Source organism: Podarcis pityusensis, assembly GCF_964106645.2.
Source record: "Podarcis pityusensis genome assembly, chromosome: 12".
Lineage (NCBI taxonomy): Eukaryota > Metazoa > Chordata > Lepidosauria > Squamata > Lacertidae > Podarcis > Podarcis pityusensis.
Window position 1 is genome coordinate 17,903,350 of NC_138037.1, and position 27,276 is coordinate 17,930,625.

General features: G+C 42.4%; 1 protein-coding gene across 4 annotated transcripts in view; it reads left to right on the forward strand.

Annotated features, from left to right (window-relative positions):
* Positions 1-27,276, forward strand: part of PARD3 (par-3 family cell polarity regulator) — a 543,662-nt gene that overhangs the window by 64,385 nt on the left and 452,001 nt on the right. For 3 of the 4 annotated variants that reach the window (XM_080973988.1, XM_080973985.1, XM_080973986.1), the window contains exon 2: positions 4,312-4,413. In XM_080973988.1, the coding sequence (XP_080830114.1) occupies positions 4,312-4,413 (102 nt within the window). Of the gene's footprint in view, positions 1-4,311; positions 4,414-18,981; positions 19,189-27,276 lie in introns of those variants that run through there. The other variant, XM_080973987.1, reaches the window with a different exon arrangement.

A 27,276-nucleotide genomic window follows, 5' to 3' on the forward strand; every position in this document is an offset into this window, starting at 1 on the left:
AGATAAGAGGCTAGAAGTCATCTAAGTTTTAACAAGATTTATATACTGCTTAATCAACAAAGATTAGCAGTTTACATAAAACAATATGATGTATTCATTTTAAAAATACCGATAAAATCAAATGTTGAAGTATAGACACATGCACTCCTCTCTCTCTCTCTCTCTCTCTCTCTCTCTCTCTCTCTCTCTCACACACACACACACACCAGTTTTAAAACAAATGTATATGATAAAATTATATTTGCAAATCCTTATGTTGACTGGTTATTTTTATTTCATGCACCACTATCAAGATGTCAACCAATTGTGCTACATATATGCATAAACCACATGCACACATAGTGCTGTTTTTGTTCAAAACTTTCCTGCCCGTAGGTGGAATTAGCAGAGCTTCTATAAATATAAACTTTTGTGCAATGTATGAACTATGAAGGAGCAGCACAACCATGTCTTGGCTAATGAGATTAAAATAAGATAGTTTTACTTTCTAATGGGTTTTCTTTCTGAGCATGAAATCAAAGTGTGTCCTCCCTCCCTCTGCTAGTTGTGCTGCCAACAGTGATGTGATTGGGTGGGGAAAGTATGCACTTAGTACCACGTAGCTTGAGTAGTAGCTTGCAGGATGTTGTTTTCAAACAGCAGAGGGAGTGTAGCAGCAAAGCAATGGGCAGAGCAAGAACATGAAAACACCCAGTATGTAGATTTTGATGAAAAAAGAAAGGAAGGAGAAAATACAGAAAACTTTAGTGACTTCCATTAAAGAGGAGCCTTGTCAATATTTTTTTTTCCTGTGCTATGCTGGCAGCAACATAATTGGCCCAATAATTATTTGGGATATATTTTCCTCCAGCAGTTTTCATACTTCCTTTCAACAGTTACTTTTAACCCTGGTTACCTCTACATTTCATTTATTGTGTAGAACTTGGAGTTGCCACCAAATGTACACTTAATAAGAATGCAGTTTTTAACAGGTGTACCTGTACAATTATATTTTCAAACATCTGGTTGTCATCATTCACACTCCTGGTTGGTATATGCTTAAGAACAAAGGTTAGCTTCCCATATTTTAAAAGCGTGTGCATTGACTCTTCAGAGTGGTGTGGAACAGAATAATGCCAACGAGGCAGAAAACTGTTTTAGTCTGCTGCATAGGTTCTGTATAGATTCTGCTAGATATTTTGAAATGTAACTTCCACCCCTCATTTTATATTGCCTATTTGTTGATGATCTACAAGAATTAAGAGTTCTACTCATTTATCTACCTCATGGGACCTGGTGACTTCCCACTTTTGCAGAATGGTGTGCTTGACTGACATTACATGCATAAGTTATCACTGTTAAATTTCAGTGACCTGAAAGGGCAGAGGAGGGAATAGAACCATGGGAAATGGTGAACCATGGCATGCAAATTAAGCATCCAACTTGCACATGCTTTACATCATACAAAAAGCCTCAAGATCAACCCCAGGTATCTGCATATAAGGCCGAAATATCTCCTGCCTGAAGTTCTGGAACGGTGCTGCCAGTCAATGTTGACAGTACTGAGCTAGTTTGGACCGATAGTCTGACTCAGTTTAGGATGGCTTCCTTTGTTCCTATGTATCATTGGGAAGCAGGGAATGGAAGAGTTACAAACAAAAGGTGGTGACTGTGACACCATGTTCAGAAACTTTTGAACATGGAATGGGAAAAAAAGATGAAATCATTCTAACAGCTTTCAAGCAGCAATCTTCAACCAATCTTAATAGGAATTAAGATTGAGGTTGGATCCTGATAAGACAGAAGTACTGTTTTTGGGGGGCAGGAGGTGGGCAGGTGTGGAGGACTCCCTGGTCCTGGATGGGGTAACTGTGTCCCTGAAGGGCCAGGTGCGCAGCCTGGGAGTCATTTTGGACTCACAGCTGTCCATGGAGGCGCAGGTCAGTTCTGTGTCCAGGGCATTTGTTTATCAGCTCCATCTGGTATGCAGGCTGAGACCCTATCTGCCCGCATACTGTCTTGCCAGAGTGGTGCATGCTCTGGTTATCTCTCGCTTGGACTACTGAAATGTGTTCTACCTGGGGCTACCTTTGAAGGTGACCCAAAAACTACAACTATCCAGAATGCGGCAGCTAGACTGGTGACTGGGAGCAGCCGCCGAGACCACATAACACCGGTCTTGAAAGACCTACATTGACTCCCAGTACGTTTCCGAGCACAAAGTGTTGGTGCTGACCTTTAAAGCCCTAAATGGCCTCGGTCCAGTATACCTGAAGGAGCGTCTCCACCCCCATCATTCTACCCAGACACTGAAGTCCAGCTCTGAGAGCCTTCTGGCGATTCCCTCACTGCGAGAAGCCAAGTTACAGGGAACCAGGCAGAGGGCCTTCTCGGTAGTGGCACCTGCCCTGTGGAACGCCTTCCCACCAGATGTCAAAGAGAACAACAACTCTCAGACTTTTAGAAGACATCTGAAAGCAGCCCTTTTTAGGAAAGCTTTTAATGTTTGATGGATTACTGTATTTTAATGTTTTGTTGGAAGCCGCCCAGAGTGGCTGGGGAAGCCCAGCCAGATGGGTGGGGTATTAATAATAATAATAATAATAATAATAATAATAATAATAATGTCCCCTGGAAATGAATGGAACTTCTTTCCAACTTAACATACTAACATACATACCAGGAGAGTTTGTAGCTTAACTGTCACCGTTGCAATCTGACTGTCAAGCAAGATAAAACTAGCAAACAAATAGATAGTTGGCACACAGCTTGTACAAAAACTGTTGACAGGAAAGCTGAAGATTAATTATACCCCTCCCATTGCAGCTATATAGGAACATTCCTGGATTCATATGCTTCAAGATTAGGCCTCCTGGAACCTTAGTTGACCGAACGAGTTCAAAAGCTTCTTCTGTCTTAAACCAAAACAAATTCTGCCTATCCCTGATGCAGATCAGTGGAAAGCTGTGCAGGGCATGTCCTAATATTGGCTCCAAGCACAACAGGTTTGTGATTAACCGTTCAAGAATGTTTTACTTGCTCATTTGCTATAGTCTAACAATGCCCTTGGCTCAGTACCACCTGCTCTCTCCATGACAGAGTTTGCAATCTGATTCATCTAGGGTAAACAAAGCGCACTTGTAATAAATGAACTGCAAACCAGAGTGAAGACTTGGGTCTCTGTCTACTCTACATTCCTTGTCCATGCTCTGGTCATCTCTTGTCTAGAAGAGATTACTGAATCTCCTGCCTCTGCTATTTCTCCAGTCATGTTCTAACTTGCTTGGTTGATTGAGAAATGTGTAAGGTTCTTTTCTGACTTAGTCCAGCAGCTAAGACCTTGCAACTCTCCATTTTAACCTCTTCTGATAGCTATCTGTCAGTCTGCATTGACTTCAAACTCCCTGTCCTTGGCTGCACTCCAAAATGAGTGTTTATATGTGACTATAAGAGTCATTTGTGTAAGGGAAGATTCCTTTGTGCTGGTTCCCACTATCCAGTTGGTGGGTATTGTTGAGTTAGGAATGGTTCAGAAAACGTCAACCAAAATGATCAAGGGGATGGAGTGGCAGTGAAGAAAGGCTGCAGTGTTTCAGACTTTTTAGTTTAGAGAAAAAGTGAGTAAGAGGTGACATGATAGAAGTTTATAAAATCTTGCATGGCATGATGAAGGTGGATAGTGAAAAGTCCCACCCCCCATAACACTAGAATTCATGGACATCCAATGAAGCTTTTATGCTGCACCTGTGGAACAGTGGCCTGTTGGAGTTAGAGGATTGGACCAGCTAGCCCTGCCCATGAACCATAAGGACATAGCTGTGGCTCATTTACAGGGAACAAGGCTATTTGTGGGGTTCAGTGAGGGTGAGGGCACACCCCCATCAGTGATTGTTGTGGATGGCTTCACTCCTGGGTGAGAGATTGGAGCAGCCAAGGTGGGCGGGCTGTGAGTTAACCTGGCTTCCAAGTGAGAGATGGATTGATGGGGGAGTTGTATTTGTGTTGAGAGCATGAATGAAGGTCACAAATGTGAAGTATTTGATGATTTTGCTATTTCATATTGCCTTGTTGTATTCATTGCACTTCCTGTATCATTCTTATGTTATTCCACTTTGGGCCAAACAGAAGCAAACAAACAAGCAAACAAACTAATATGGTGCTGATTTAGATGGACCAATAGTCTGAATACATAGAGGGCAAGTTGGCATTTGGTTTTTCATTGGCAGAGAGATTTTGAGTGTGTGAGGAGGGGACACTTTCAAACAGGCCGTAGTTGTGGAGTTATCAACTGTGGAATAATTTCTTGTTTATTATCCTTTTTTTGGTTTGCAGGATCCAAACTACTGGATACAGGTGCATCGTCTGGAACATGGTGATGGGGGAATCCTTGACCGTGATGACATTCTCTGTGACGTCGCTGACGATAAAGACAGAGTGAGTATAAATGCTTGGAAGATTGTTTTATATAAGGACCCAGAAGCTGTCACTCATGGTATTAGCTGTATAGCTAGAGTACAAAAGGAAAGATGGGATAGAAAGGGCATCTTGCAAGGTTTGAAACAAATAATTTTGGGATATGAAAGAAATCATTTCACATATTTATGGCAGTGCTAGTTCTAATTGCAAATCAGAGTGAGCCTTGGGTCATCAGATGGTGTATGACCACAAACCTCATAGTCCCCAGGCAGCATGGTCAGTGTCAGGAATGGGAGTTGCCATTCACCCCCATCTGGGGGCCCAAGGTTGAGGAAAGCTGGGATAGACTGTGGAAGACAAACAAAAATTTCCAGTATTGTCACCGCAGCACACTCAAATAATTTGAAGGCAAGAATTAAATTAAGCAAGAAAGTATACTTAGTTGAAACATGAGAGTGTTGCGTGTTAAGATCTTTTTAAAGGCATAACAGTCCTAAAGACCCTGTGGAATGTATCTCCTCCTTTAACAGGAATGTGGCCCTGGTCAGTATCTGGTTTTACTAGAAAAAGGTGGAGGCCCTTTCTCATACCTCAAAGTGGACTGAAAGCAAGTCTCATTGATACAGCCAACCACTCCCTCCACACACCTCTCTTGACTCCAAGACAGCCATTGGGAGGGGATGTGGGAAGTCAAATGACACACTCTAGTGGGTAGATTTGGCTGTGAGGCCTCCATTTGTCAGTCCTTTCTGTAATGAGGTGGATTAAACTTCCAAAAAGGCGGCAGGCGTGTGTGTGTGTGTGTCTTCTGAAAAGACTGTACAGGCAGAACTCTCTTAAGATGACATGTATGCATGTAACTTCTTTTTCCCCCCTTTTTTTACTATGTGGCTCTTACATTTTTAAAGTTAACTTGTCATTGCTCATGGTATCCCAAAGACTTGAGCATATTTGAGGTTTTGTTCTTCTAGGACAACTTTTCATACTGACAGCGTGCGTGGGTGTTTTTATGTCAACAGTTTATGGCTCACAGCTCTTGACTGCTGCATTAAACAGGCAACCTCATTACTGTATTACAATAGTAAATGCTATTGTGTCTGTGTCAGCGGGTGAGATACCTGTCCAACAACTGAAGATGATCTCCCCCGCCCCCACTCCTCATTCTCCTAAGTTCTCTTCCCTTTCTTGTGATGACAGTCTCTCAAGTTGTTGGCACTGTGTTCATGGGGATGTTGTAATCACTCACAGTCGTCGTAGAACTGCTGGATTGCCTTGAATTGGTCATTTGAGTCTCCTTGCTTGTTTCTGCCAAATGCTTCTGCCCATAGTGTTTGCCAACGGCATACCTTTCTACACCCACTTGGAGTATAGCTGGCTTTTGATGCTTAGCCATTCTTTCCCCTTGTCATGAATGGTTTTCATTGTACATTGTTAAACCTTCTCTATTTATAGCTCAGTCAACTTGGTATTGTGTCCTCTGGCCTGACACGCTCTCAGGCGGGGTATTTGAACATGTGCTTTTGAGGATCTGTTTAAAGGCTACTGCACATACAAGTTGCAGTCCTAAATGTGCAGGGGCTCCTTGTTTCCCCACCCCCACCCCCATAAAAGGGAATGCTTAGCTCAAAATGCTTTCTTGCTGTCTTTATGTTCAACACAGAATGCCTTTCAGTTCTCCTTATGACTGGCTCAGAATGGTTTTCAGTTGTCTTCCGGTGAATAGAGTAAGCTGGAGAAGGGGCAGAGTTTTCTGCTCACAGCTCCTGATATCTGGTCCTGTTATTTTGCTGCAGTTGTTTTCAGTATATGGAGGGGGAGTTGATAATGACAGCCCACTAAGATCTATGAGAAAGCTAAAGCAGATTAGAAAGGAGAGAGACCCACATATGTCTAGCATAATCTTGAACCTTCCTTTGGGAAAAGATGGGCTACGCATTCATTCAAGTAAGGAGCAAAACACTATAACCTCCAGACTGTCTTTGTATGAACAAAGCCAAATTTTCATTTCCTTATAACATTTTGTAAGCTGGTCACAGGTTGTTATGTTGAATTAAGTTCTGCTCAGAGTAGACCCAGTGAAATTAATGAACCTAAGCCATGTCCATGAACTTCAGCGTGTTTACCCTAGAAGTGAATTCCACCTGATAGTCTGGGATTTTCTCTAGCCCTTGTGCCATCAGAGGTCTTCGGCTATTCTTCCATGAGCTGCAGAAAGTTTTATGGCACTAAACTCTAGAAATGTTTTTATATTGGTTTTATGTCATATCCACACTGGCATAACCTTTTGTGAGCCTTTCTGGAAGGTCAGACTCCTCGACAATCAGTTGCTCATTGAATTCAGATTTGCTTTTGCGTTTCCAGATCAGGCAAAGCGTAGTTGATCTTTGTACAGTGCAAACATTTCCTAATAGTTGTCTCTTTCTGTTGTAGAGAGATACAGAAGAGATACATTTTCCTAAAGGGTTTGTGTGTGCTTTAAAACAATGTTGTTATTCTTTCAACAGTGTTTAAAATTAGTGTTTCTATTGCTACATTCATGTTTGAACTGTAAAAAGAATAACTATGAAAAAGTGAGTTAAGGATGTGATTGAACAAAATGCCCCCTCTCCCCCCAAAATCTGTGGCAAAGTAGCTTGCATAGGCATCTTAGACGTTGTGCTGACATGGTGGAGGGGCTTTAACTAATTGGTAGAGCACCTACAATGCATGTAGGAAGTCCCAGGTTCAATCTCTAGTATCTACAATTAGTCAATTGAAACCCTAGAGAGCCACTTCCTGTCATTGTGTAGGCAATACAGAGCTTGATGGGCCCCATGACCTGATTCAGCATAAGGCAGCTTCTTGAGTTCCTATGAGTGGTTTGTGTGTACTAGTGAAAGAAATCTTAAAAGGTTATAACTCTGAATAAATGAGCTTGAAAACTGTGTACAAGAATTGTACTCAGCATCACTTCAAGAGTCTCTTGGAGTTTATTCAAAACCACGATAACACAGGAAGCTCGGGTAAAATGTATACCGCAGATGAGGAAGCCAGGCCAAGAAGATGGCCTTGTGGTTGACTAGCACAATCAGGGAAGCCGTAATAGGCAAGAGCACTTCCTTTAAAAAGTGAAAGTGCTTTCCCAAGAAAGGAAAATGAAAAAGCTTCTCAAACTCTGGAAAAAGTGGTGCATGTTTTCATGCAAAAAGCAATACTGCATTCTAGAGGACAATATTGCTATCAATGTTAAACAAAGCGTGTTCTCCCTAAAATGAAAGCACGGGTTGTGGTGGGGGCTCCCAGGCCAGCCCTCTGTTGCCAGGCAGGTTAATGGTTATGGTCTGGCGCAACAATTGGCTGACCGGGTTGCTGGGGCAAATTGCATGTAGCAAATTGGGTGGGTGGGACCTTAGGCTTTAAATATTGGGGCTCACTGCTTCTGCTTTCTTTCGCAGTGTGCATCGGATAACCCGCCCGCCCGCCCTGTGTTCCAGTTGACCTTGCTTTGCCTGTCATGGGGTCGTCTGCCTTGGGGCAGGGGCCTAGTAGGAATTTTGCCATTTGGCTGATTGGCTGGTGCCATCTGGTTTTGGGCTACTACTTAGCAATTAGTCACAACTTGTAAGGTTGCGGTTAGGGATTGCTTATAAAAATTGGTGGAGGAGGGGTCAGGATAGGCTATGCCTGCCCCTCCAATGATGCTGGAAGGGAATTCCGTAAAAGGAATCCTGGGGCTTGCCACGATTTCGTCCAATCCCTGAAATGGGACCAGGGCCGTCAAGCCTTGGGGAGCTGGTTGGGTGAGCGGTGAGGGACTGTCGCTCAGCTCAACTGATCCCCAACATTGTTTTCCCTTCACTGGCGTCCGATGGAGTTCGGATAGTCAGTTCTGTCCCAGGCGGGGGAACAGATAGTCATAACCAATGCCTAAGCAACCACTCACAGATTTTGTATTTTAATAAAGTTGTGGCCAAAATAGTGCCAAAAACCTTAAACTAAAATTACGTGTGATTTGTGAATTATTTTGAGGGGTGGCTTGGGGACCTCCACACGCAAAGATCTATGAGGGAGGAACTAAATTGTTAGATAATAGATGGGAGAGCACTGTAGTTTTTTTTAAGGGTACTGGGAATAGTAGCTCAGTGAGGTGAAAACTATAGTTCCCATGATTCTTTGGGGGAGCCATGTTCTTTAAATATATGGTGTGGATGTGACCTCAGCCTTCATTCTGGAAGACGTCAGGCAGGTCCCTCCCCCCCCCGCCCCCAGGATGTTATCTGAGGGCAAGATGTGACATTTTGTGGCAAATCGACAAATTGTTAAAGAACTTTAAATGCGAAACTTCTGATATTCTAAACAGAAATAGGCGACTCGCCTTTACAGTTTGCTGCCTTGACAGAGGGTTGGCGGGTAGCTTATTAATGTCATTAAAAAAAATATTCCTTTATAATTTGATGGAAAATCTCCATTATAGATGGAGGGTTCTAGCCGACTGCATTCTACTCAACGAAGACACGTTGAAAGCAATGGATCTAAGTTATGTCTTTTAATTTCAGCAGGGTCTGGGCCCTACATATGACTAAGATTGAGTACATCTCCAAATTACAAAGCGTTTAGTTGGGCTTGCTCAGCTGCCATTTTCTGTTGAAGTGACTCAAGAGGTCCATTGGGTGGCTGCGCAGCTATAAGGAGATGTGACATAATGTAAAAACGTACCTTCCCTGATTTGGCACATGCTGAAAGACTTTGAAGGTGCTTGTGCAATGTGAGGCAGCAAGCCTTTCTCTACCTTCTCTGTGAGTGTGATGATTTGAATAGATATGGATATGTAGAGTAGGGAGATGGCGTGCTTTCTCCTGCTGGCGTAAACATAAGTCAGTGCAAAGCCATATCAGATTTGTACTGGCCTGTTTAGGAATTATTCTGCTGGTATGCAGAGTGTGTCCCTCCCTGCCATAATGTGCAATTATTTCAGCAATTATTATGCTATTTGTTGCCACTCCCTCTCCCCTCACCCTGGTAAACCTTTACCTCTCTGATGCTTGAAAGAAGACTCTGGTAATAATTTTTAAATTTTTTTTTTTAATGAGCTGGTACATCATAGGGGCTAGGAGTTTGTGCTTCGGGTCAAGGAGTTCAAATCTTAAATAGCCTACTGTTCAGAACTTAGCCAAATTTGAATATGATGATAACCAGACTTTCTGGCTTATTGTGATGGGTGATTGGGTGGCATGCACAAGCACACCAGTCACTCTTAATAAAGCACAATAAACCAGAAAGTCTGTCATACTGTTACAAGCAAATGTGACTTCACCCTCTCTCAGCTTTATCTCCCCCTCCACAATCTCTGTAATATGGGAATAATAGTTCTCCTCTACTTTACAGGATTGTTAAAAGAATTATAACCAGATAATGTACGTGAAGCACTTTGAACACTTCAAAGCACTATAATGGAGAATAAACATGTTCCCCATTTATCGGTGTAACAGCTCCCTTTGTGGTCTGTTGTGCTACGGTTGCTAAAGACTGTCAGCTATTCGTTTCCTCACCTTTTGCTTAGGAATATAGAAATGATGTCAACTGTGTTTGCAGTCACCTGTTTTCCAGTGGAGAAGCATAAATTCCTTCGCTTGGCTTCCCATCCCTTAATATTCAGTCAGCATTTTTGCTCCCTTATAACTCGTCATCTCTTATTTATGCGCTCGGGAGTGCCGAGATGCAAAGCGAGGCGATGAGGGGGTAAGAAAGCGGAGGTGTCTAGACCAGATTTCCACATCAGTACGTCAGCATTGCTGCCCTTGATTTGTGAGGTTGTTTGTCCTGCCTCGTACTCCTGTTTTGCAAAACAGATTAGGGTGCTATCTTCTTATTGTTGATCAAGCACATCCTCTGCAAAGACTTGAGAAAGGGAGCCCAAGGAATTTTGTTGTGTGCTTTTGTTTTGAGAACTGTAGGTGGTGGGGACGAGAAGTTCATTTTAGTAGATCAGTGCTGAACTGGAGTTCATAAAACATTCATTGCACAGAGCCATGTTAAGTGATCAAATTGCTGCTGAAATTTCCAGCGAGATAACAAATTGCTTTATGTGCAGAAACCCATTTTAAAGCTCTGCAAGGGTTCTTTATCCCTTTAATTAATGTCTGGCTGTTATTTGCCTGGCTGTAGAAAATGCAGGGTTTAAGCAGCTGAAGCGCTGTGAGCGGGGTGTGGGGTGTGGGGGAGAGACGATTGAAGGAAGTACAGTAAAGCAGCTGGAGATGAGGCTAGAGTATTTTACATATTGGTGGCCTGATTCTTTTTTTTTAATTTCCCTTGACCCTCTCAGACTTCTATTTACACAGATGTAAGTCCTGCTGAACTCAATCAGCAGCAAGTGATTGAGGTGAGCAAAAGAAAGCTGACCTCTTTCCCCCTGTAGCCTCTATTAGGAATCTGATTCATAATGCCGTATGTAGCGTGTGCCATTTGTTTCTAAAGCTCCTCATTGTAAGTCTGAATTGCTTCTAAAACACAGTACAGTCATGCCATATGTATTGATGACCGGGAGAGCAGAAGCTTTCATGGTCCAATCTGCTGCAGTGGTAATTGCTGTTTGAAATACATTTTGTAGCGACGTTGTGAGCATTGCTCGTGTTCTTTCACCAGCATTGCCCAGCTGCTTAGTAGTGAGGGAGAGGTCCTTTGCACATGCTCAGAGGCATCCATCTTTATTATTTCACGTGTTTGTGGGCTCCAGAATCAAACTGAACCCTGTGAGCCCTGAGTGATCAGCTTATGCTAGAAACTCGGCGGAGGCCTTCTTTGAATGTTCATCTATAGGGGGAGGGGTCATAGCTCGGTGGTTTCTGTGTTGCATGCAGAAATTCCTAGGTTTAATCCCTGGCATCTCCAGGTAGGGCTGGAAATCCTGCCTGCAGTCCTGGAGAACTGTTGTTCATCAGTGCGTAGAGCATACTGAGCTAGATGGACCAATGGCGTCTGCCTCTGTATAAGGCAACTTCCTATGTTTGCATTATTCCCATCCATCCCTGGAATGTCTAATGAATGATTCAGATATAGAATAGCAGGTGACCTTCTGCTGGGGATGGAACACCTCTGAGGCCTAGATTTGCCATTAATGTAAAGGTGCTCCTGCATGCATTACTTCCTGTTCATGCTCTCTGATATGCTCACATAGCTGTGTTCTGGTTTTACTTTCTCTCTCTGTTGTCTTCCCCCATTCTTTCTGTAAAATTGTTCCTTCCTTGGAGCAGAGATTTCTTTGTTTGTTGTGGCTATGTCATAAAGCATTGTGCTATTGCCATCATCATAATGTATGGTTATTTCAAATTAGAGCTGATGATTGGACTGCTTTCAAGTAGCAAAGGCCATTTCATTACTTTAGAGCAAGGGTGCAGAACATTTTTCAACCCAAGGACTACTTTATCTCAAGTCCAGCCTCCTGGGGGTGGAGCCAAAACAAAAATGGGTAGTGCCAAAGCCCGGTGGGTGGAGCTAAATCAGGCAGTGCCACCCAGCATGCTCTAATTCATATGCAGTACCCCTCATACATAAGGGATGCGGGTGGCGCTGTGGTCTAAACCACTGAGCCTCTTGGGCTTGCCAATCTGAAGGTTGGCAGTTTGAATCCCTGCGACGGGGTGAGCTCCCGTTGCTTGGTCCCAGCTCCTGCCCACCTAGCAGTTCAAAAGAACATCAAAGTGCAAGTAGATAAATAGGTACCGCTCTGATGGGAAGGTAAGCAGCGTTTCCGTGCGCTGCTCTGGTTTGCCACATGACCTGGAAGATGTCTGCTCCCTCGGCCTATTGAGCGCGCGCAACCCCAGAGTCGTCCGTGACTGGACCTAATGGTCAGGGGTACCTTTACCTTTACCTTTACCCCTCACACATACACAATATACAGGATACATCTCTATATGCTTACGTAGTGTGACTGCATTCACATCTTACAGCACATGGGATGCACAGTTTTCTGTCATTATGCTTTCGTCTCAAATAGCCAACATGGCACTCTTCAGACATTTTAACAACAACTCTCATCAGCCCCAGGCAATGTGGCCAATGGTAAGAAGTGTTGGGAATTCTAGGACAAAAAAAACATATAGAGAGTACAATGTTAGCTACCCCACTCTAGTCAATAAGGCTGTTAGTGCCACTGTAGGCGCTGCCATCTGGAATAATGTATGGCTTTGACTCATTAGGCTTTTGACTTGGTGCAATTATTTGGTGAAACAAGCAGCATTTTAGAAATAATTATTTGGTGAAACAATAGGCATTTTAGAAATAATCTGTGTGCCAGTCATTAAGTATGTTAGAAAAGAGATCTGCAAAATACAATGGTAAAACAGCTGTTTTATTTAAAGTGGCGTTTGAAGCTGTGTTGGAATCAGTTTAAAAGGATGAATTGAGGAATGATAGCATTTGCACAGAATACCAGGTTTATGAGAATGAGCTGCATTGATCCTAGGGTTACACAACTCCCCCGGCCCCCAGTATAGCCATGAAGTGTCTGGAAGCTCTCACTCACGTTTTAGACTAAGCACAACTTGTGACATCTGAATTCAGACAAACTGTGGTTGGTTTTAACTATGGTTAGCAGAAACAAGTTTAAACCATATGTTATGAAGCTGGCTTGTTTTCCGTAAGCAAAGGGGTTGGACACGACTCTAAAGTATGGTTCATCTAAAAGAGGCCCAGACATCTCCTGTCTTATGGAGATACTAGCAGAGAAGGGAGGAAGCATGTGAGCCTGGGGCTTGCTGCATGTAATGCTACATTATAGTTTTGTGTTGCATGTGAACTGGTTCAGTATCTCAGGAAATGTAGGTTTTTAAATTGTTTTTCTGTTTGTCCTCTTGCAGTATAACCCGAATACAAGGTAAAAAACATTGTTGTTATTATTTGGTATTTCAAAGGTTGTGAAATTTTTGATGCTGGAGGAATTCTGTTCAAAGGGAACTGAACGTATCTTCACAAGTTCCTTTTTGCATAGTACGTGAGCCTCTTCAGGTGTGTTAGTCTGATTTAGAAAAACACCCAGAGGGGAGCAATGGGATTGACTGTGCACTAGCTCCATCCTATATCACACTCAATGAATTTGAGAAAATTGGGATTCTGAAACACATGGGGAACCTCTGAGTACAGATGACCCCCTACTTAAGATCATAAAAACAGAAGAAGAGCCCCGCTGGATCTGACTAGAGACCCATCTAGTTGAGCATCCTGTTTTCACAGTAGCCAATCAGATCCCTATGCTGCCAGAATGGAGTGCTCTTCCCATCGGAGATTCCCAGCAACTGGTATGCAGAGGCAAAATGCCTCTGACAGTGAAAGTGGTGCAGAACCATCATAGCTTGTACTCCATAAGTTTGCCTTTAAACTCATGAAGGGTGATGGGAATCATGATTGGGGATAGACCTAGTGCAGTCATTCCCTTTGCCTGTCTTTCTTGTTTTACTTAACTTGGAAGAAAATATCTGAAGAAGGCTATGGCTTAAAACAGTAGATGATGATGATGATGATGATAATGATAATAATAATAATAATAATAATAATAATAATAATAATAGCAGCAGCAATTGTAATTTCTGATGACACTAAACAAACATCTGAGGTGATCAAGTCTGACATTTGTCCAGTTTCTATAAGGTTATATATTTATTTAAAACAAATGATCTTAGGGACATTTTGCTTTTACTTGAGAGGCTGTTGAGAACAGCAGATATCTCCATGTTATCCTGTTTACCAGGGTAAAGGAGGAGAAAGCAGAAGCAGTTTATTATAGTTGGTCTGCAAAGCAGATGTTGCATGCAGGCTGCCAGCATTTTGGCAAGAGTTCTTCTGATTCAAAAGCAAAACCACACACAAAAATGTGTTGTGGTTTCTGCCACCCTCAGTTAAAAGTGCCCCCAAGGAATACTAGGAAATACTTCTCTGCCTGTTTGGGTTTTCCCCCACGTTGGATGACTGTCTCACGCTTCTTAAGATCATGGCAATTCTAGACCTTCTGCTGGCCATGTGGCTCATTAGAGCCTTATATTCCTAGAAACGTTCCTAGGACAGGTTTTAACATGGCAGTGGGATCCCATGCTTGCTATACGTTGCAGAATATAAGTCTGCATCATGATCGTTGCATAAGTTGGATAAATAAATGAGGCTATAAATACAGTTTCCTAAATGACTCCTACTTAACTCAGTAGGATTATTACTAAGTAAACATGTAGGAACATAGGTACCTGCCCCATACCTAGTCGGATCATTGGTCCATCCATCTCAACATTGTCTATATTGACTAGCAGTGCCTCTCCAGGGTTTCAGGCAGGGAACATTCTTAGCCCTGCCAGGAGATGCTAGGGATTGAACCTGGGACCTTCTCCATGCAAAACACACACTCTTACTTCTGAGCTATGGTTCTTCCCTAAATAATCGAACAAAACAGAGGAGAGGTGCAAAAGACAAGAAAAAAATTAGAGGCGACTTACATTTCTTAGAATACTCATTTTGAAGATTTTTTTTTTTTTAAAGATTTTCTCACCCCTTACTGAAAAAGAAAGTCACGTTCCCTGTAGAAAGAGAGGCCACTTTTATCTAAATCTGGCCTAGAACAATGGCGGAATTTGGGAGGATATGCAAAATGGTAACCAGGCTGCCAACATAGTTGCTTTACTGCCACCACTGCTAATGACGAACTATTGGATAATATTACAGAGGGGTTTAACAGTAATGTTAGCATGTGTTTATTAGGACTGAGCTTCCTGCTTGTTGAAGCAGACTGTAATGTAGGTGTGGATTAACTGGTAGCCCATGTCTTAAACCGGAAGGACAGTGTACGATTTGGATATGCAACACTTTCGTAGTCAATCACAGCATTTTATAGTTGAGCAATGATCTTCTGTGGCAATTCAGGCGAATTTACAAATCTAGGCCATGTTAGCATTAGCACACCCTGAACGCTGACTCCTCTTTTCCATTCATTCAGTGACTCTGCCATTAATCCTTATCTTGTAAAGAGAGAAGAATGCAGTTATACTTTAAAGCTGTGAGTGTGTATAACAAATCATAGCCCTTTTATCTCTTGACATTTGGAGGGTTTACTATAACTCCTCACATGTGTCTCCTAGAAACAGTGAGATTTATACTACGAAGCTCTGACCCCCCACCTAGTTTTGGTTAAGGTGGTCCTTTGCTAAAACCACATTGCCTATAAATTGTTTTCACTTGTTTTATGTGGAGTGGATCGCACAAATACACACAGAGGAAAAATCTCTTAACTCAGCACAGACCATGTTCTGTTTAAGGCAAGGCTAGTTCTCCTATTAGGAAAGCCTTATGTATTCTTGTTTACAGTCATTGGACCATGTGTGTAATTGATGGCACTTTTGAGTGGGAAACCCAGCCAGATGGGCGGGGTATAAATAATAAATTCTTATTATAAAATTCTTATTATTATTTGCCTTCAGCAGAAGAACAGGTTGGGTCATGGGCTGGATCAGCTCTTCCTATGAATATGTCTAAAGAGTTTCTTACACATTCCATAGAGGGAAACCTGGAAGGGCTCTGCAGCCAATTTCAGTTTTCTGATAAGTATACTATCTGATACATAGCTGTATGAAAGGGCAATGTGGCTCTTAGGGAAAAGCTGTAGCTCAGTGTCAAAGTATCTTCCTTGCATGCAGAAGGTCATAGGTTCAATCCCTGGCAGCTGCAGCTTAGGTTGGGAGAGAACCCTGCAGAGCTGCTGCCATTCGCTGATACTGAACTAGATGGACCAACAGGTCTGACTCAAGATAAGGTAGCTTCCTATGCCTTCAATTTCTTTTTTCATGCATATGTTTCCTGCACCCATGCTTTGCAGATTTGGTGCATTCTTATAATATCTTAGCGAAGAAATGTCAGCTAAGCATCATTCCAAGTTTATGTACCATATGCTCATAAGTGCAAGAGTTTGGGCTCAGTCATGCATACGTGATATCTCATTACTCAGAACATGGAATGTCTGAACTTTATCCTTTGCATGGTTTTTGTATAGTGTCATGAAAGCTTTGTCTCTGATGGTGGCTCTTTTATACATGCAAGACATCAGTTGATGTTGTGAGCACTGAAGGGTGATCATGCCCGTGAAAGCTTGCCCTGTAGCCGTGACATTCCACAGTGGATTAAAACAGGGCTGAGGGCTGCATTTCATTGTAGCTATCCTTTTGGGGGCCTCATGCCTGCATTGAGTAGGGCTAGTGCCAAGCTGGGCTGGCCCAGTAGAAAATGGGCAGTCATTTACAGTGCTTTTCCCCTAGAAAAATAGGTGCTGGTACTCACCATGAAGTTGTCACAGTAAGTGCCACAAGTTTTTAACAACAGAAAAGGGGTGCTGGTACTGCGCACCGATGAGTACCCCCTGGAAAAAACCCACTGGTTATATACATAAATAAACATACAGGTTAGCTCAGTTGGGTAGAGCACAGTGCTGATAATGCTGAGGTTGCAGGTTCAATCCCTCTATAGGACAGCTTCACTAGATGATCCTCAGGGTCCCTTCCAGTTCTGTGATTCACACACAAACATGCATATGCATTTGTAACACTCACACATAACAATCAAGCATCATAATGTGATTACATAATTAAAAATACAGGACAATTGGAATGATGGCCGATATTCCTGTCATTATTTTCAGTTAACTTGTCTGCCTTGGTGTAATCCTGAAGCCCCAAGTGTTTTTTTTTAAATCTCTACTGAGTAGCAAAGTGCTTCATGAATGCTTGGTGGCTTCCAGTTTTATATGCAGAGCATCCTCTTGCTTGTAGAAGAGAAAGCTGAAATTATTTTGAATGTACAGAGCTCCATTGGAGTTTCTGGATCCCGGCCATTGCAAGCTGCTTTACTACTTTAGATCTTGTTGAATTGCATGCTGTCTATTTTTAAAAATCTGGTAGCTCCAGTCTGAATTTGCTTACAATGGCTTCCCACTAACACAGAGTCTGTGTCATTAATATGTTGCTGGTAACTTTCTGGCACATAATTCATAAGCTACTGCTCATATGAGTCATAAGCTACTGTATAAATGAGAGGCTAAGCAAATTGGAGGCGTCTCAGGCTCAGAAATATACTACATCCTGGAGGGCCAATCCAAATGATATATTTAATTTTAAGACAAAATATGTGTTAAGGGATTATATGCAAATTGAAATTTAATTAACATATATTTTATGGGTGGGCATGTTGCAACTTTGTTGTGGGCCTGTTGTTGTCTCAGCCTGATGCTGCCAAAATTGTACATACCCTGGAGGCCATGAGCTGCTGTTGTTAGTGTTTTGGTTGGGCTATCAAGCACATGATGGAAGCAATATTGGCACTTTTGGCACTGCTAGATCAGTTGTGTAACCCTTGCTAAGCCACATTCTTAGTTACAATTGGTTTTGTTGTTAAAAAATAAATACCGTATTTTTCGCTCCATAAGACGTACTTTTTTCCTCCTAAAACGTAAGGGGAAATGTCTGTTCATCTTATGGAGTGAATGCCTATGGACGGCAGCGAGATCACAATGATCAGTTGTATGGGAGTGAGTGATGAAAAATAGGGTCAACTTAATTTCTCATTTTCTTTTCCAAATGAAACTTCTTTTTTATATATTTTATTATAATATAGAAATATATTATTATATTTACACATTTTAGGAAGAAAGAGGGCTTCTCTTTCAACCTAGTATCTTTAGCCAGGTGGCTCTTGATAGGCAGTGGATATGACAGTTCCCTAGATGTTAGGTGAGTGTTGCTACAAGGAACAGACCTTTTCTGGACTGATACCCCAATCACTGTACTCCTCCGTTGGCACAGTCACTGCTCATTATCTGTTCAGACACCCGGAGAAGGCTGTTCTGTTCACCCAAGCCATCACCCTCCATTAAGCTGATCTGCTGCTGCTGGTTCACATGTCTTTAGGCTGTTTATGCTTGATTTGCTCTTCTTAGTGTTTTATATTGTTTTCAATTGCACTTGTAAGCTGCCTTAAGGACTACAATGCTGGAAAGATGGGGGTGTGTAAACCTTTTAAAATAAACATTTCCAAGATGTTAAAACTGGCAGCTCTTAATTTCTGCAAAGCAGGCGGGCAAAGGATGAAAATGCTCAGCATCTTTGGCCTGTGTGTGTGAGGGTGGGAGCACATTTGAAATGTGGCTTCAGTGAAAGTTCTAATGGTCGGTTTGTCTCTGGAAACTCAACCCAGTTGATACAATACAGCTTGTGCAATGAGTCTGTGCAAGGGAGGAGTTCGGAAGATGGCTTGGAACCCCAGTTGAGCTGCTTCACCTCCACCCTGTAGGTGCTGACACTACTTCCACACCCTTTTGGTTTGCATTAAGTTACCTTTCCTTCACCTTTGGTATGCTTCAGATGGATAAGCGCTGCGGCTTTACATCAGCATTGCATACTGCTTTTGGTATGAAAAATCTGCTCTCACTTCCCAGTGACAGCAACTCTTAGAAGAGAAGGTGTCACCATTTGAACACATGACCGATGCTTTCCGAGTGGCACCTGTTGGGCCAGGTAAGACTGAAGGCATTCGACTCACCCAGAAAGTTGGAAGTGTCTGGAAGTTGCTGTCTGTGCACTGCAGCTTGGGGGATTGGAGGCCTGGATCTGGCACTGGCATTTGTGGATTTAAATGGAAGACAAACCAAGAATGAAAATGAAAAAGAAATCGAAGTCATTTTCTTTCGATCGCCGAAGGGATTCGGTGAAAGTTAAGAGGCAGACCAAATCTCTCCGCTTTAAGTCTGCTACCTTGGAAACCTGTAAAAGACAAGGGAAAGACAGGCAGGTTGGTACAAGTTCATTTTACATAGTTCCTAATCACATGATGTTAATACAGATCTTAATTTTCATCTACTAGGTGCAGTTCTACTCCTCAACCCCCCTCCCGACTGGTTGTCCTGCTTGCCCTTTTTATGTTTTGCATGATTTGTCTTTTCCCCCATTTAGTGTAACTTTCCTTAATATTGAGTCCCCAGATCTTGTTGGGCTACAACTCTCAGCACCCACAGTCCATGTGGCTGTCAGGGATGATGGGGGTCCAGCAACATGTGGGGATACCAGGTAGGCGAAGGCTGAGCTAGAGCAGCCTTGTTTGTTTTCTGAGGACTTTGTGAGAGGGTGAGATGTGAGCTTTTATCTGCTTTTTAAGAGCACTCTTGTGGATGATCATTGCTCTGAACTAGATCCTTGGCTATTTTGAAATCCAGTTATTCAGGGTCTGGCTGTTTCCTCTGCTAATTACTTCTAGTCCCAATCGAACAGCAGTTCAAAACAGTCACAATCAGAAGTACCTTTTGGGGCACTTTCTTGTTTGGCTTTTCTGCTAGGGCTGGCAGGTCCTAATTTACACATGTGTTTTGTGAAATGATTAAAGAATTTAGAAAGCTTAATGTTTGGCAGAGGTGTGTGCCCGGGTGTGTTTGTGTCACAGTGACCTTAAACTTTGCAAAGAAAGTTTGTAAGTACTATGGGCAGAATGGCTCCTAGGAATTCAAATACATTGTCTTAAGTTGTGTGGAGCTGAACAAACAGAAAAAAAGTGTCCCTCACTTGTTCTGGAGGGACCAGTTTTCTTTTACCTGTTCTTATCCTGCTTTTCTCCCTTAGGCACAGGCATTGGTAAGAACTTTAAGGAAAATAAATACATGCTATAAACATCTCGGGAAGCATAAATGGTGGGGAGTTACTCTTAGCAGAAGAAAAGCAAAGATAGGTGAGCAGATACAGGTAGCCATTACACAGGTGCCTTGCGATATTATTGTAGCATGTAAATGGCGTTTACTGCATGTAAAACATAAAAAATTAAAAATGTCAATATACTTACAGATAACCCTAATACATACCTATTTTTTTTATGAAGCTGATTTATGACTCCCACAGTCAGCAGATCTGAAGCAAACCTGAAAAAAGATTCTCACAATCTACCTCTATGTGCCCACCAACTCATTAAAATAAAAGCTTTTTTGTCTTTCCTCCATTTTTATGTTTATTTAAGACATTTATATATTGTTTAATTCTCATTTTTAAGTGTTATACATAAAAACAAACCACAAAAGAAAGGGAGAGTAAAACAGTATTTATCAAAAAGCTGAACACTATCATAAAATGCCTGCTGGAAGAAGTGTTGGCCTATATTGAGAGAGGGGCTTCTTCAAGTATTTGGATCCCCAGCCGGTCAAGCTTTATACACTTAGGATAGCCCCTTAGACCAGAATTTGTAGCAAATAGGCAGCTAGTGTAGCTCACAAGGAACTGGTGTTATTGAATTCCACCTGGAGATACCATACTGCAGACTTGCCAAGGAATTCCATGTCCACTGTAGCTTGTGCATAATCTTTTAGCATAATCTCATAGAGTGCTTTGGAATAATTCATTCATGAGTGTACTGTAGCATGGGTAACTGTGGTTGGGCTGTCCTGGTCCAGGAAAAACTTGAGCTGACAGACCAGAGCTGGGCATAGGCACTGCTAGCTACTGATGCCACTCAAACTTAAAGTGAGAGTTTGGAATCCAAGAGTACCACTAGTGAAACAGCTCCTGGTTGCACCCAGTTGTGGGAACCAACTACCATCAGTGCTTCCATCTTTCTCATTACTGCCTTGGCGCAGTGATTCAGCCCCTGTACAGTTTCACCTTACTCAGATGGAATAAAGAGATAGAACTAGGTGTCATAGGATCATAGAATTGCAGAGTTAAAAGGGCCCCAAGTGTCATCTGGTCCAACCCTCTGCTAATAGGAATCTCAACTAGATCATATCCAACCTCAGCTTAAAAATCTCCAAGGAAGGAGAGGCCATCACTGTGGGAGTCTGTTCCACTCTTGAACAGATCTTACTGCCAGAAAGATCTTCCTGATATTTAATCGGAATCTCCTTTCTTGTAACTTGAATCCATTGGTTTGGCTCCAAGCCATCGGAGCAGGAGAAAACAAGTTTGTTCCATCCTACATATGACATCCCTTTAAATATTTGACCATGGCTATCTTATCTCCTCTCAGTCTCATCTTTTCCAGACTAAACATACTCAGTTCCCTCAACAATTCCTCATAAGGCTTGATAATCTTGGTTGCCTTCCTCTGCGCACATTCCAGTTTGTCAATATCCTTCTTCAATTGTGGTGCAGGTGCCCAGAACTGGACACAGTACTCCAGGTGTTCTCTGACCAAGACAGAATACAGCGGGACTATTGCTTCCTTTAATCAGGATACTACTGTTGATGCAGCCTGCAATAGCACTAGCTTTTTTTGCTACTGCATCTCACTGTTGACAAATGTTAAACGGTTGGTCAACTACGATCCCTAGATTCTTTTCACATGTACGGTACTTCTGGCAAGCCTGATGTTCCCCATTTTATATTTGTGCAGCTGGTTCTCCCTGCCTAAGGGACATTTGTCCCTATTGGAATTCATTTTATTAGTTTGGACCCAGTTCTCTAATATTGGACCCAGTTCATTTTGAATCTTGTTTCTGTCTTCAGTGGCATTGGCTGCTTCTCCCATGTTTGGTGTGATATGCAAATTAGATGAACACCCCCTTACTATCTCTGTCCAAGTTGTTTATAAAGATGTTGAACAGCAATGGGAGCAAGACAGAATCCTGTGGCACTCCATTTGTTGCTTTTTTCCAGAATGACAAGGGACCAATAGTGAGCATCCTTTGTCATATGCATATTGGTGACGCCAAGCCCCAAATGCCCAGATGACCTACCCCAGAATCATCACATAGGTTTCTGTGTGGGGGGCTTTATAAGATCATTAAATCCAGATTCAAAAATTACTATACTGCACCAAATGTGTTAATGCAAGGAAGCAGCTGTAAGGCAGAGTAGTAGGCTAGACTTCCATGCAAAGGTTGCTGCTAGGAGGCACATAAGATCAAGACAGGCCTTGCATTTAAGACTGGAATATTGATTTATTAACAATAGGAACACTCCTTTACATGTTCATGAGTGTTTCTACTGTATACTACATTATTTGGATGAGTGCCACAGACAGTGCCTGACCTCTAGTGGTCAGTGGAAATAGTAGTTGAAATAAATATAGTTTTCATTGTGTTGTACAAATCACACACTTTGAATTCCAACAGTGTTTTCTGATCAGACTACATTTGCCTGATTAAAATCATTATTTTCTCCATAGTTTGATGCAAAAAATGCCAATCACATGTTTAATTATTTCCCCATTTGCGAAGGATTTTTTTTTTAAAAAAACACACCACAACTGGAAATTATTGGATCCTTCTTTTGAGACTGTAACTGGGATGGGGAAACTTTTTCCAGCCTGAGAGCCTTATTCCCTCCTTGGCAACCTTCCAGGGGCCACATACCAGTGGGAGGCAAGCCCAGAAGCAAAAATGGAGTGGGCTAACTAATGTAAGGGACGCGGGTGGCGCTGTGGGTAAAACCTCAGCGCCTAGGACTTGCCGATCGCATGGTCGGTGGTTCGAATCCCCGCGGCGGGGTGCGCTCCCATCGTTCGGTCCCAGCGCCTGCCAACCTAGCAGTTCGAAAGCACCCCCAAGTGCAAGTAGATAAATAGGGACCGCTTACCAGCGGGAAGGTAAACGGCGTTCCGTGTGCTGTGCTGGCTCGCCAGATGCAGCTTGTCACGCTGGCCACGTGACCCGGAAGTGTCTGTGGACAGCGCTGGCTCCCGGCCTATAGAGTGAGATGAGCGCACAACCCTAGAGTCTGTCAAGACTGGCCCGTACGGGCAGGGGTACCTTTACCTTTAACTAATGTAAACCTTTGCCTTGTACAGTAAGCCACACTATTCAGAGTTTTCTGCACATGACATCTCTCCATCCTCTATCCAGAGAAGCAAGAGGAAGTATTACAGTTTCCAAACTCTTTATAGCCAAGCAAAAGAACTTGTGAACATTGTATTATTTAGAAACCAGACTGTGGTCTCTAAGCCCTGAAACCTCCTTCCTGAGATGAAGAAGTGTATGTTTTTTGTGCTGGTTTTTAGAAAAGTTGTATAATGTTGCTATTGTTTCAGCAGGCATTTGCCGGATATGTGCTTTTTTTGGGATGTTATCCTGTGGTTTATTTATAATATCTCATTTTGTTATTCTATCTACTGGCTTTTTAAGAACAAAACAGCAAATCTGTCTGCCTGTCTGTCTGTCTGTGTCTCTCTCTCTCTCTCTCTCTCTCTCTCTCTCTCTCTCTCTGGAGTATACAAAGTATTCTGGGCCATTAGTTGCATGTGTAACATGAATCCATGTAGCCAGGGAGGGGCAGACACAAATCTAGACTATGTGCTCAGGCATTCTGATCCCCATTAAGTATCCTAGAACATGCTAGGAGCGCAAAGAGTCTGGGCTCACTAAACTCTATGGCAGTCCAGTTGTCCATAAATACGGCAACTCTGCTAGTATGGATTGTGCCTTTAACTTTAGATATTTCTTTTCTCTGTAGCAGCCAAAGCTTTGCACCAGGCTCCAGACGCTGCAGAGTTTCATGCTAGGGCAGTCAGTCAGTTTGCAATGGGCACCCATTCCCATGTGCTGCATCTGGCTGTGATCCTACAGAAATGGAGAGTGCAACACGGAAAGAGAGCTCGTCTTTACTATTTGTCGTTTGCATATGTGGAAGCTAAGAGAGAAGGCCAGTTCCCAAAGGTCCAAGGATTCTGTGGCTGATGTGGAATTTAAATTCCTTTCTGTAAATTTCAAGTTCCAGAGAATCCAAGAAGCAGAGACCACTCAAGACAGGGCTTGGGAACCTTTGGCCCTCTGGACATTGTTGGACCCCAAGTCCTGTCAGTCCCAGCCAGAATGGCCAGTAATCAGGCATGGTATAAAAACATCTGGAGGGTCATGGATTCCCCACCTTACATAAGGAGCATACCAGGCTTACACTGAAAATAATGTGCATTATTACGTGCCATCAACTTTGAATTGAAAACAATGTATGAGATGATTTAGATCATAAACAAGTTTCATGCTTGTTTCCTGGAGTTTGGGGTGAAGGTGTATGCAGGCCTCATAGTGTGACATGCTTTTTACCGCAGGATTGATTCTAATACTTCATAACAAAGTGAACATTCTGCTGTAGTTTAAAAATCAACTTGTGCTGCTTGACGTGTCTGTTTCTCCCTCCTTTTTTGGTGAAACCATTCTCTTTGCTTGGACCATAGATGGATTACAACAGTACTATTTGAAGTTTCAGGGCAGTCATTCCCGAGTTAATAGGAACATAGGATGCTGCCTTATTCCATATCAGGCCACTGGTCCATCTAACTCAGTATAGTCTACACTGACTGGTAGCAGCTTCCCCAGGATTTCAAACAGGAGACTTTGCAGCCCTACCTGAAGATGCTGGGGATTGAAACTGGAAGCTTCTGCATGCAAGGCAGATGCTCTACCACTGAACTGTGGCTCTATGCTATGTATGCCCCCCCCCCCTTGATTTGTGGACTGTAATTTTCACTGACAGTCTTAGTGGCTTTTAGAAGAACAAGTGCCGGCAAGCAACATCCCTTCCAACAGATGCTGCCTCATCTGACTGTAGCCTAATGACTGTAGCATCTGGCAGAACTGAGGATACAGTAAATCCTAATGGTGTTTCATCTATTATTTAAAATAGACTGGGAGACATGGCAAAGGCAGCTGTGCCATGCTCTGCATTGCTTTGCTGCCTAATGCCTTAGAAGGGATGTGTTAATTTTACAGCACTGTTCATATGTGGAACTGGGGTATCTTGCACCTGTTGACCCTTTTATGGGGAACTGTGCATGTGAATGGCACGTTGTGGTACGGATCTTTCCATCAATTTCAGTAGGCTACTTCACCTTTGTATGGCCTGCATTACAATTTCCATAGAGACTGAACTATTGCTGTAGGTCCCCCCCCCCCCCCCGCTTTTTTGCATTGGGTAAGCAGCGGGCACCTTAAACCTGTCGCAGACTGGTCTCTTGATTCTGGTTTCTGGAGAATTGTTGCAAGTCAGTGTAGACAATACTGAAGAAATGGTCTGACTTGGTAAAAGGTAACTTCCTTTGTGTCTTATAAATACAACACAAAACACAACATTTATAAAGCAGAAAGCCTATGTGAGGGAGGACACATAAATCGTTAGAGCCTGACATTTTCCCATCAAAAATGATTTGATTTATAAGTATCCTTCATGTCGTCAAAATGTCTTTTCTCCAAAATGTTCCCTTTTTAATTTAGCACACATTTCCTATGCTACAAAGTAAGCTGCCAAATAAAGGACATCTCTCTTTAGCAAAGAGCCCTGAAAGAACATTGACAAATTATACCCTGGCATTAGTAATTCAATTATTGGGCTCCAATAGATGCAATAACAGGGAATGCAGATGTAATTTTGAGACATCGGTCTTTTTCTAGCAGTCCTCGGCACCTGTTTGTTTTTGTACAGTGCTGTTAAGTATTGACAAATTGTTTTATAGACATTGATGTATGTTGCCTCTGTGAAAATATTACTGTAGCGTACATTGCCTTTCTCAAATCCAAAATGGATTTCTGAGCCACAGAAAATGTTCTTCCTCATTGGAGGGAAAGTGGTTGCTGTTCCTCGACAGCACACATGAAGTTCTGAAGTACATGTGAATGTACATGGCCTTTCATTCTGTTTTATTGATGAAAAAAGCTATATTGCTGTCATGTTGTGGCCTGATGCAAGATCTCATAGAGAAGGGGGCAAGGCTGGTCAGAAGTTGCAGGATGACAGATAGCTTTGAGTGAGCAAGTTGGTCCGACAAAGACTGAGAGCAAACTGAGCCTTTTGAAGCTCCTGCTCTCAGACTATGTCTCTCAGGATGTGTCCCCCCTAGGCCATGCCTTGTGATGCTTAAAGAGCCAACCCTTCTGCCTGAAGATGGGCATTCCTCTGTCATCTAGTCTCTTGCCTCATGTACTCCCTGTACAGCTGAGTGCAGGCAGTGCACAACACAAGAGACTAGCTGCGGCTCTGTTCTCTGGCCCAACAGATACAGGAGGTTCTTATGGAGGCTCATGTTACTCAGCCTCCTTTGTTTCCTGATCCGAAGCAGCAGACCCAGAACCTTGCACCTTATTTTGCTTTATAGCTTGAAAGACTGCAGCCACTGACTCTGAGGTCATAGCAATTGCTGGACTCTGAGGTCATAGCAATTGTTGGACTCTGAGGTCATAGCAATTAAGTTGCATTGTGTGCTCAGTGGCTGAATTTATCCTGGGATTGTTGGGTGCTAATTTCTGGTCTCAAGGATCTTGAGAATTTATTCTTTGATAAAGTATTTTTTATGACAATGAAGACAAGAGCATTAGGACATTTGTCTGTATCTTATCCCAGTTAATTAGTATGAAGGTCTGTATGTTCCACAGAAGTAGCTATGTTAGACTTTTGCAGCAATAGAGTCTACAATGTGCTAGTATTTTAAAGTGTGTGTTATGAAACTGGCATTTATTCTGAATGGTGCAGTTCAAATTTTGTCTGCTTATCCTTATTACAAGAATGTGTTAGTTAAAAAGTTATTGGTTACATTAATGAATTTACGTAATAATTTTTTGTAAGTTACTTTTTGTAAGTTACTGGATACTTGTAAAAAGAGCAGATATACATAATAAATAACAGCAAAATAACAGAATAGATTATGAAATTTGAGAGTAGAGGATTCTCATTCATTTTAGGACTCTGTTTATGCTGCAAATTTTAACTTATTATGGCAGAACATGCTTGCAGGGTTCCAGCTTGTCTTGCACTCTGAAGAATTTACCTAGTAGCTCAGAGGTTCCCAAACGGTGGTCCACAAAGTTCATTCTGGTGATCTGGTGAATGTGTCTGTGAAGAACAGGGGCAGCAGCAACTATTCTGTAATTCTAAGAACCTCTTGGTCCACCTGAAAGGTGAGCAGGATGGACCAGAG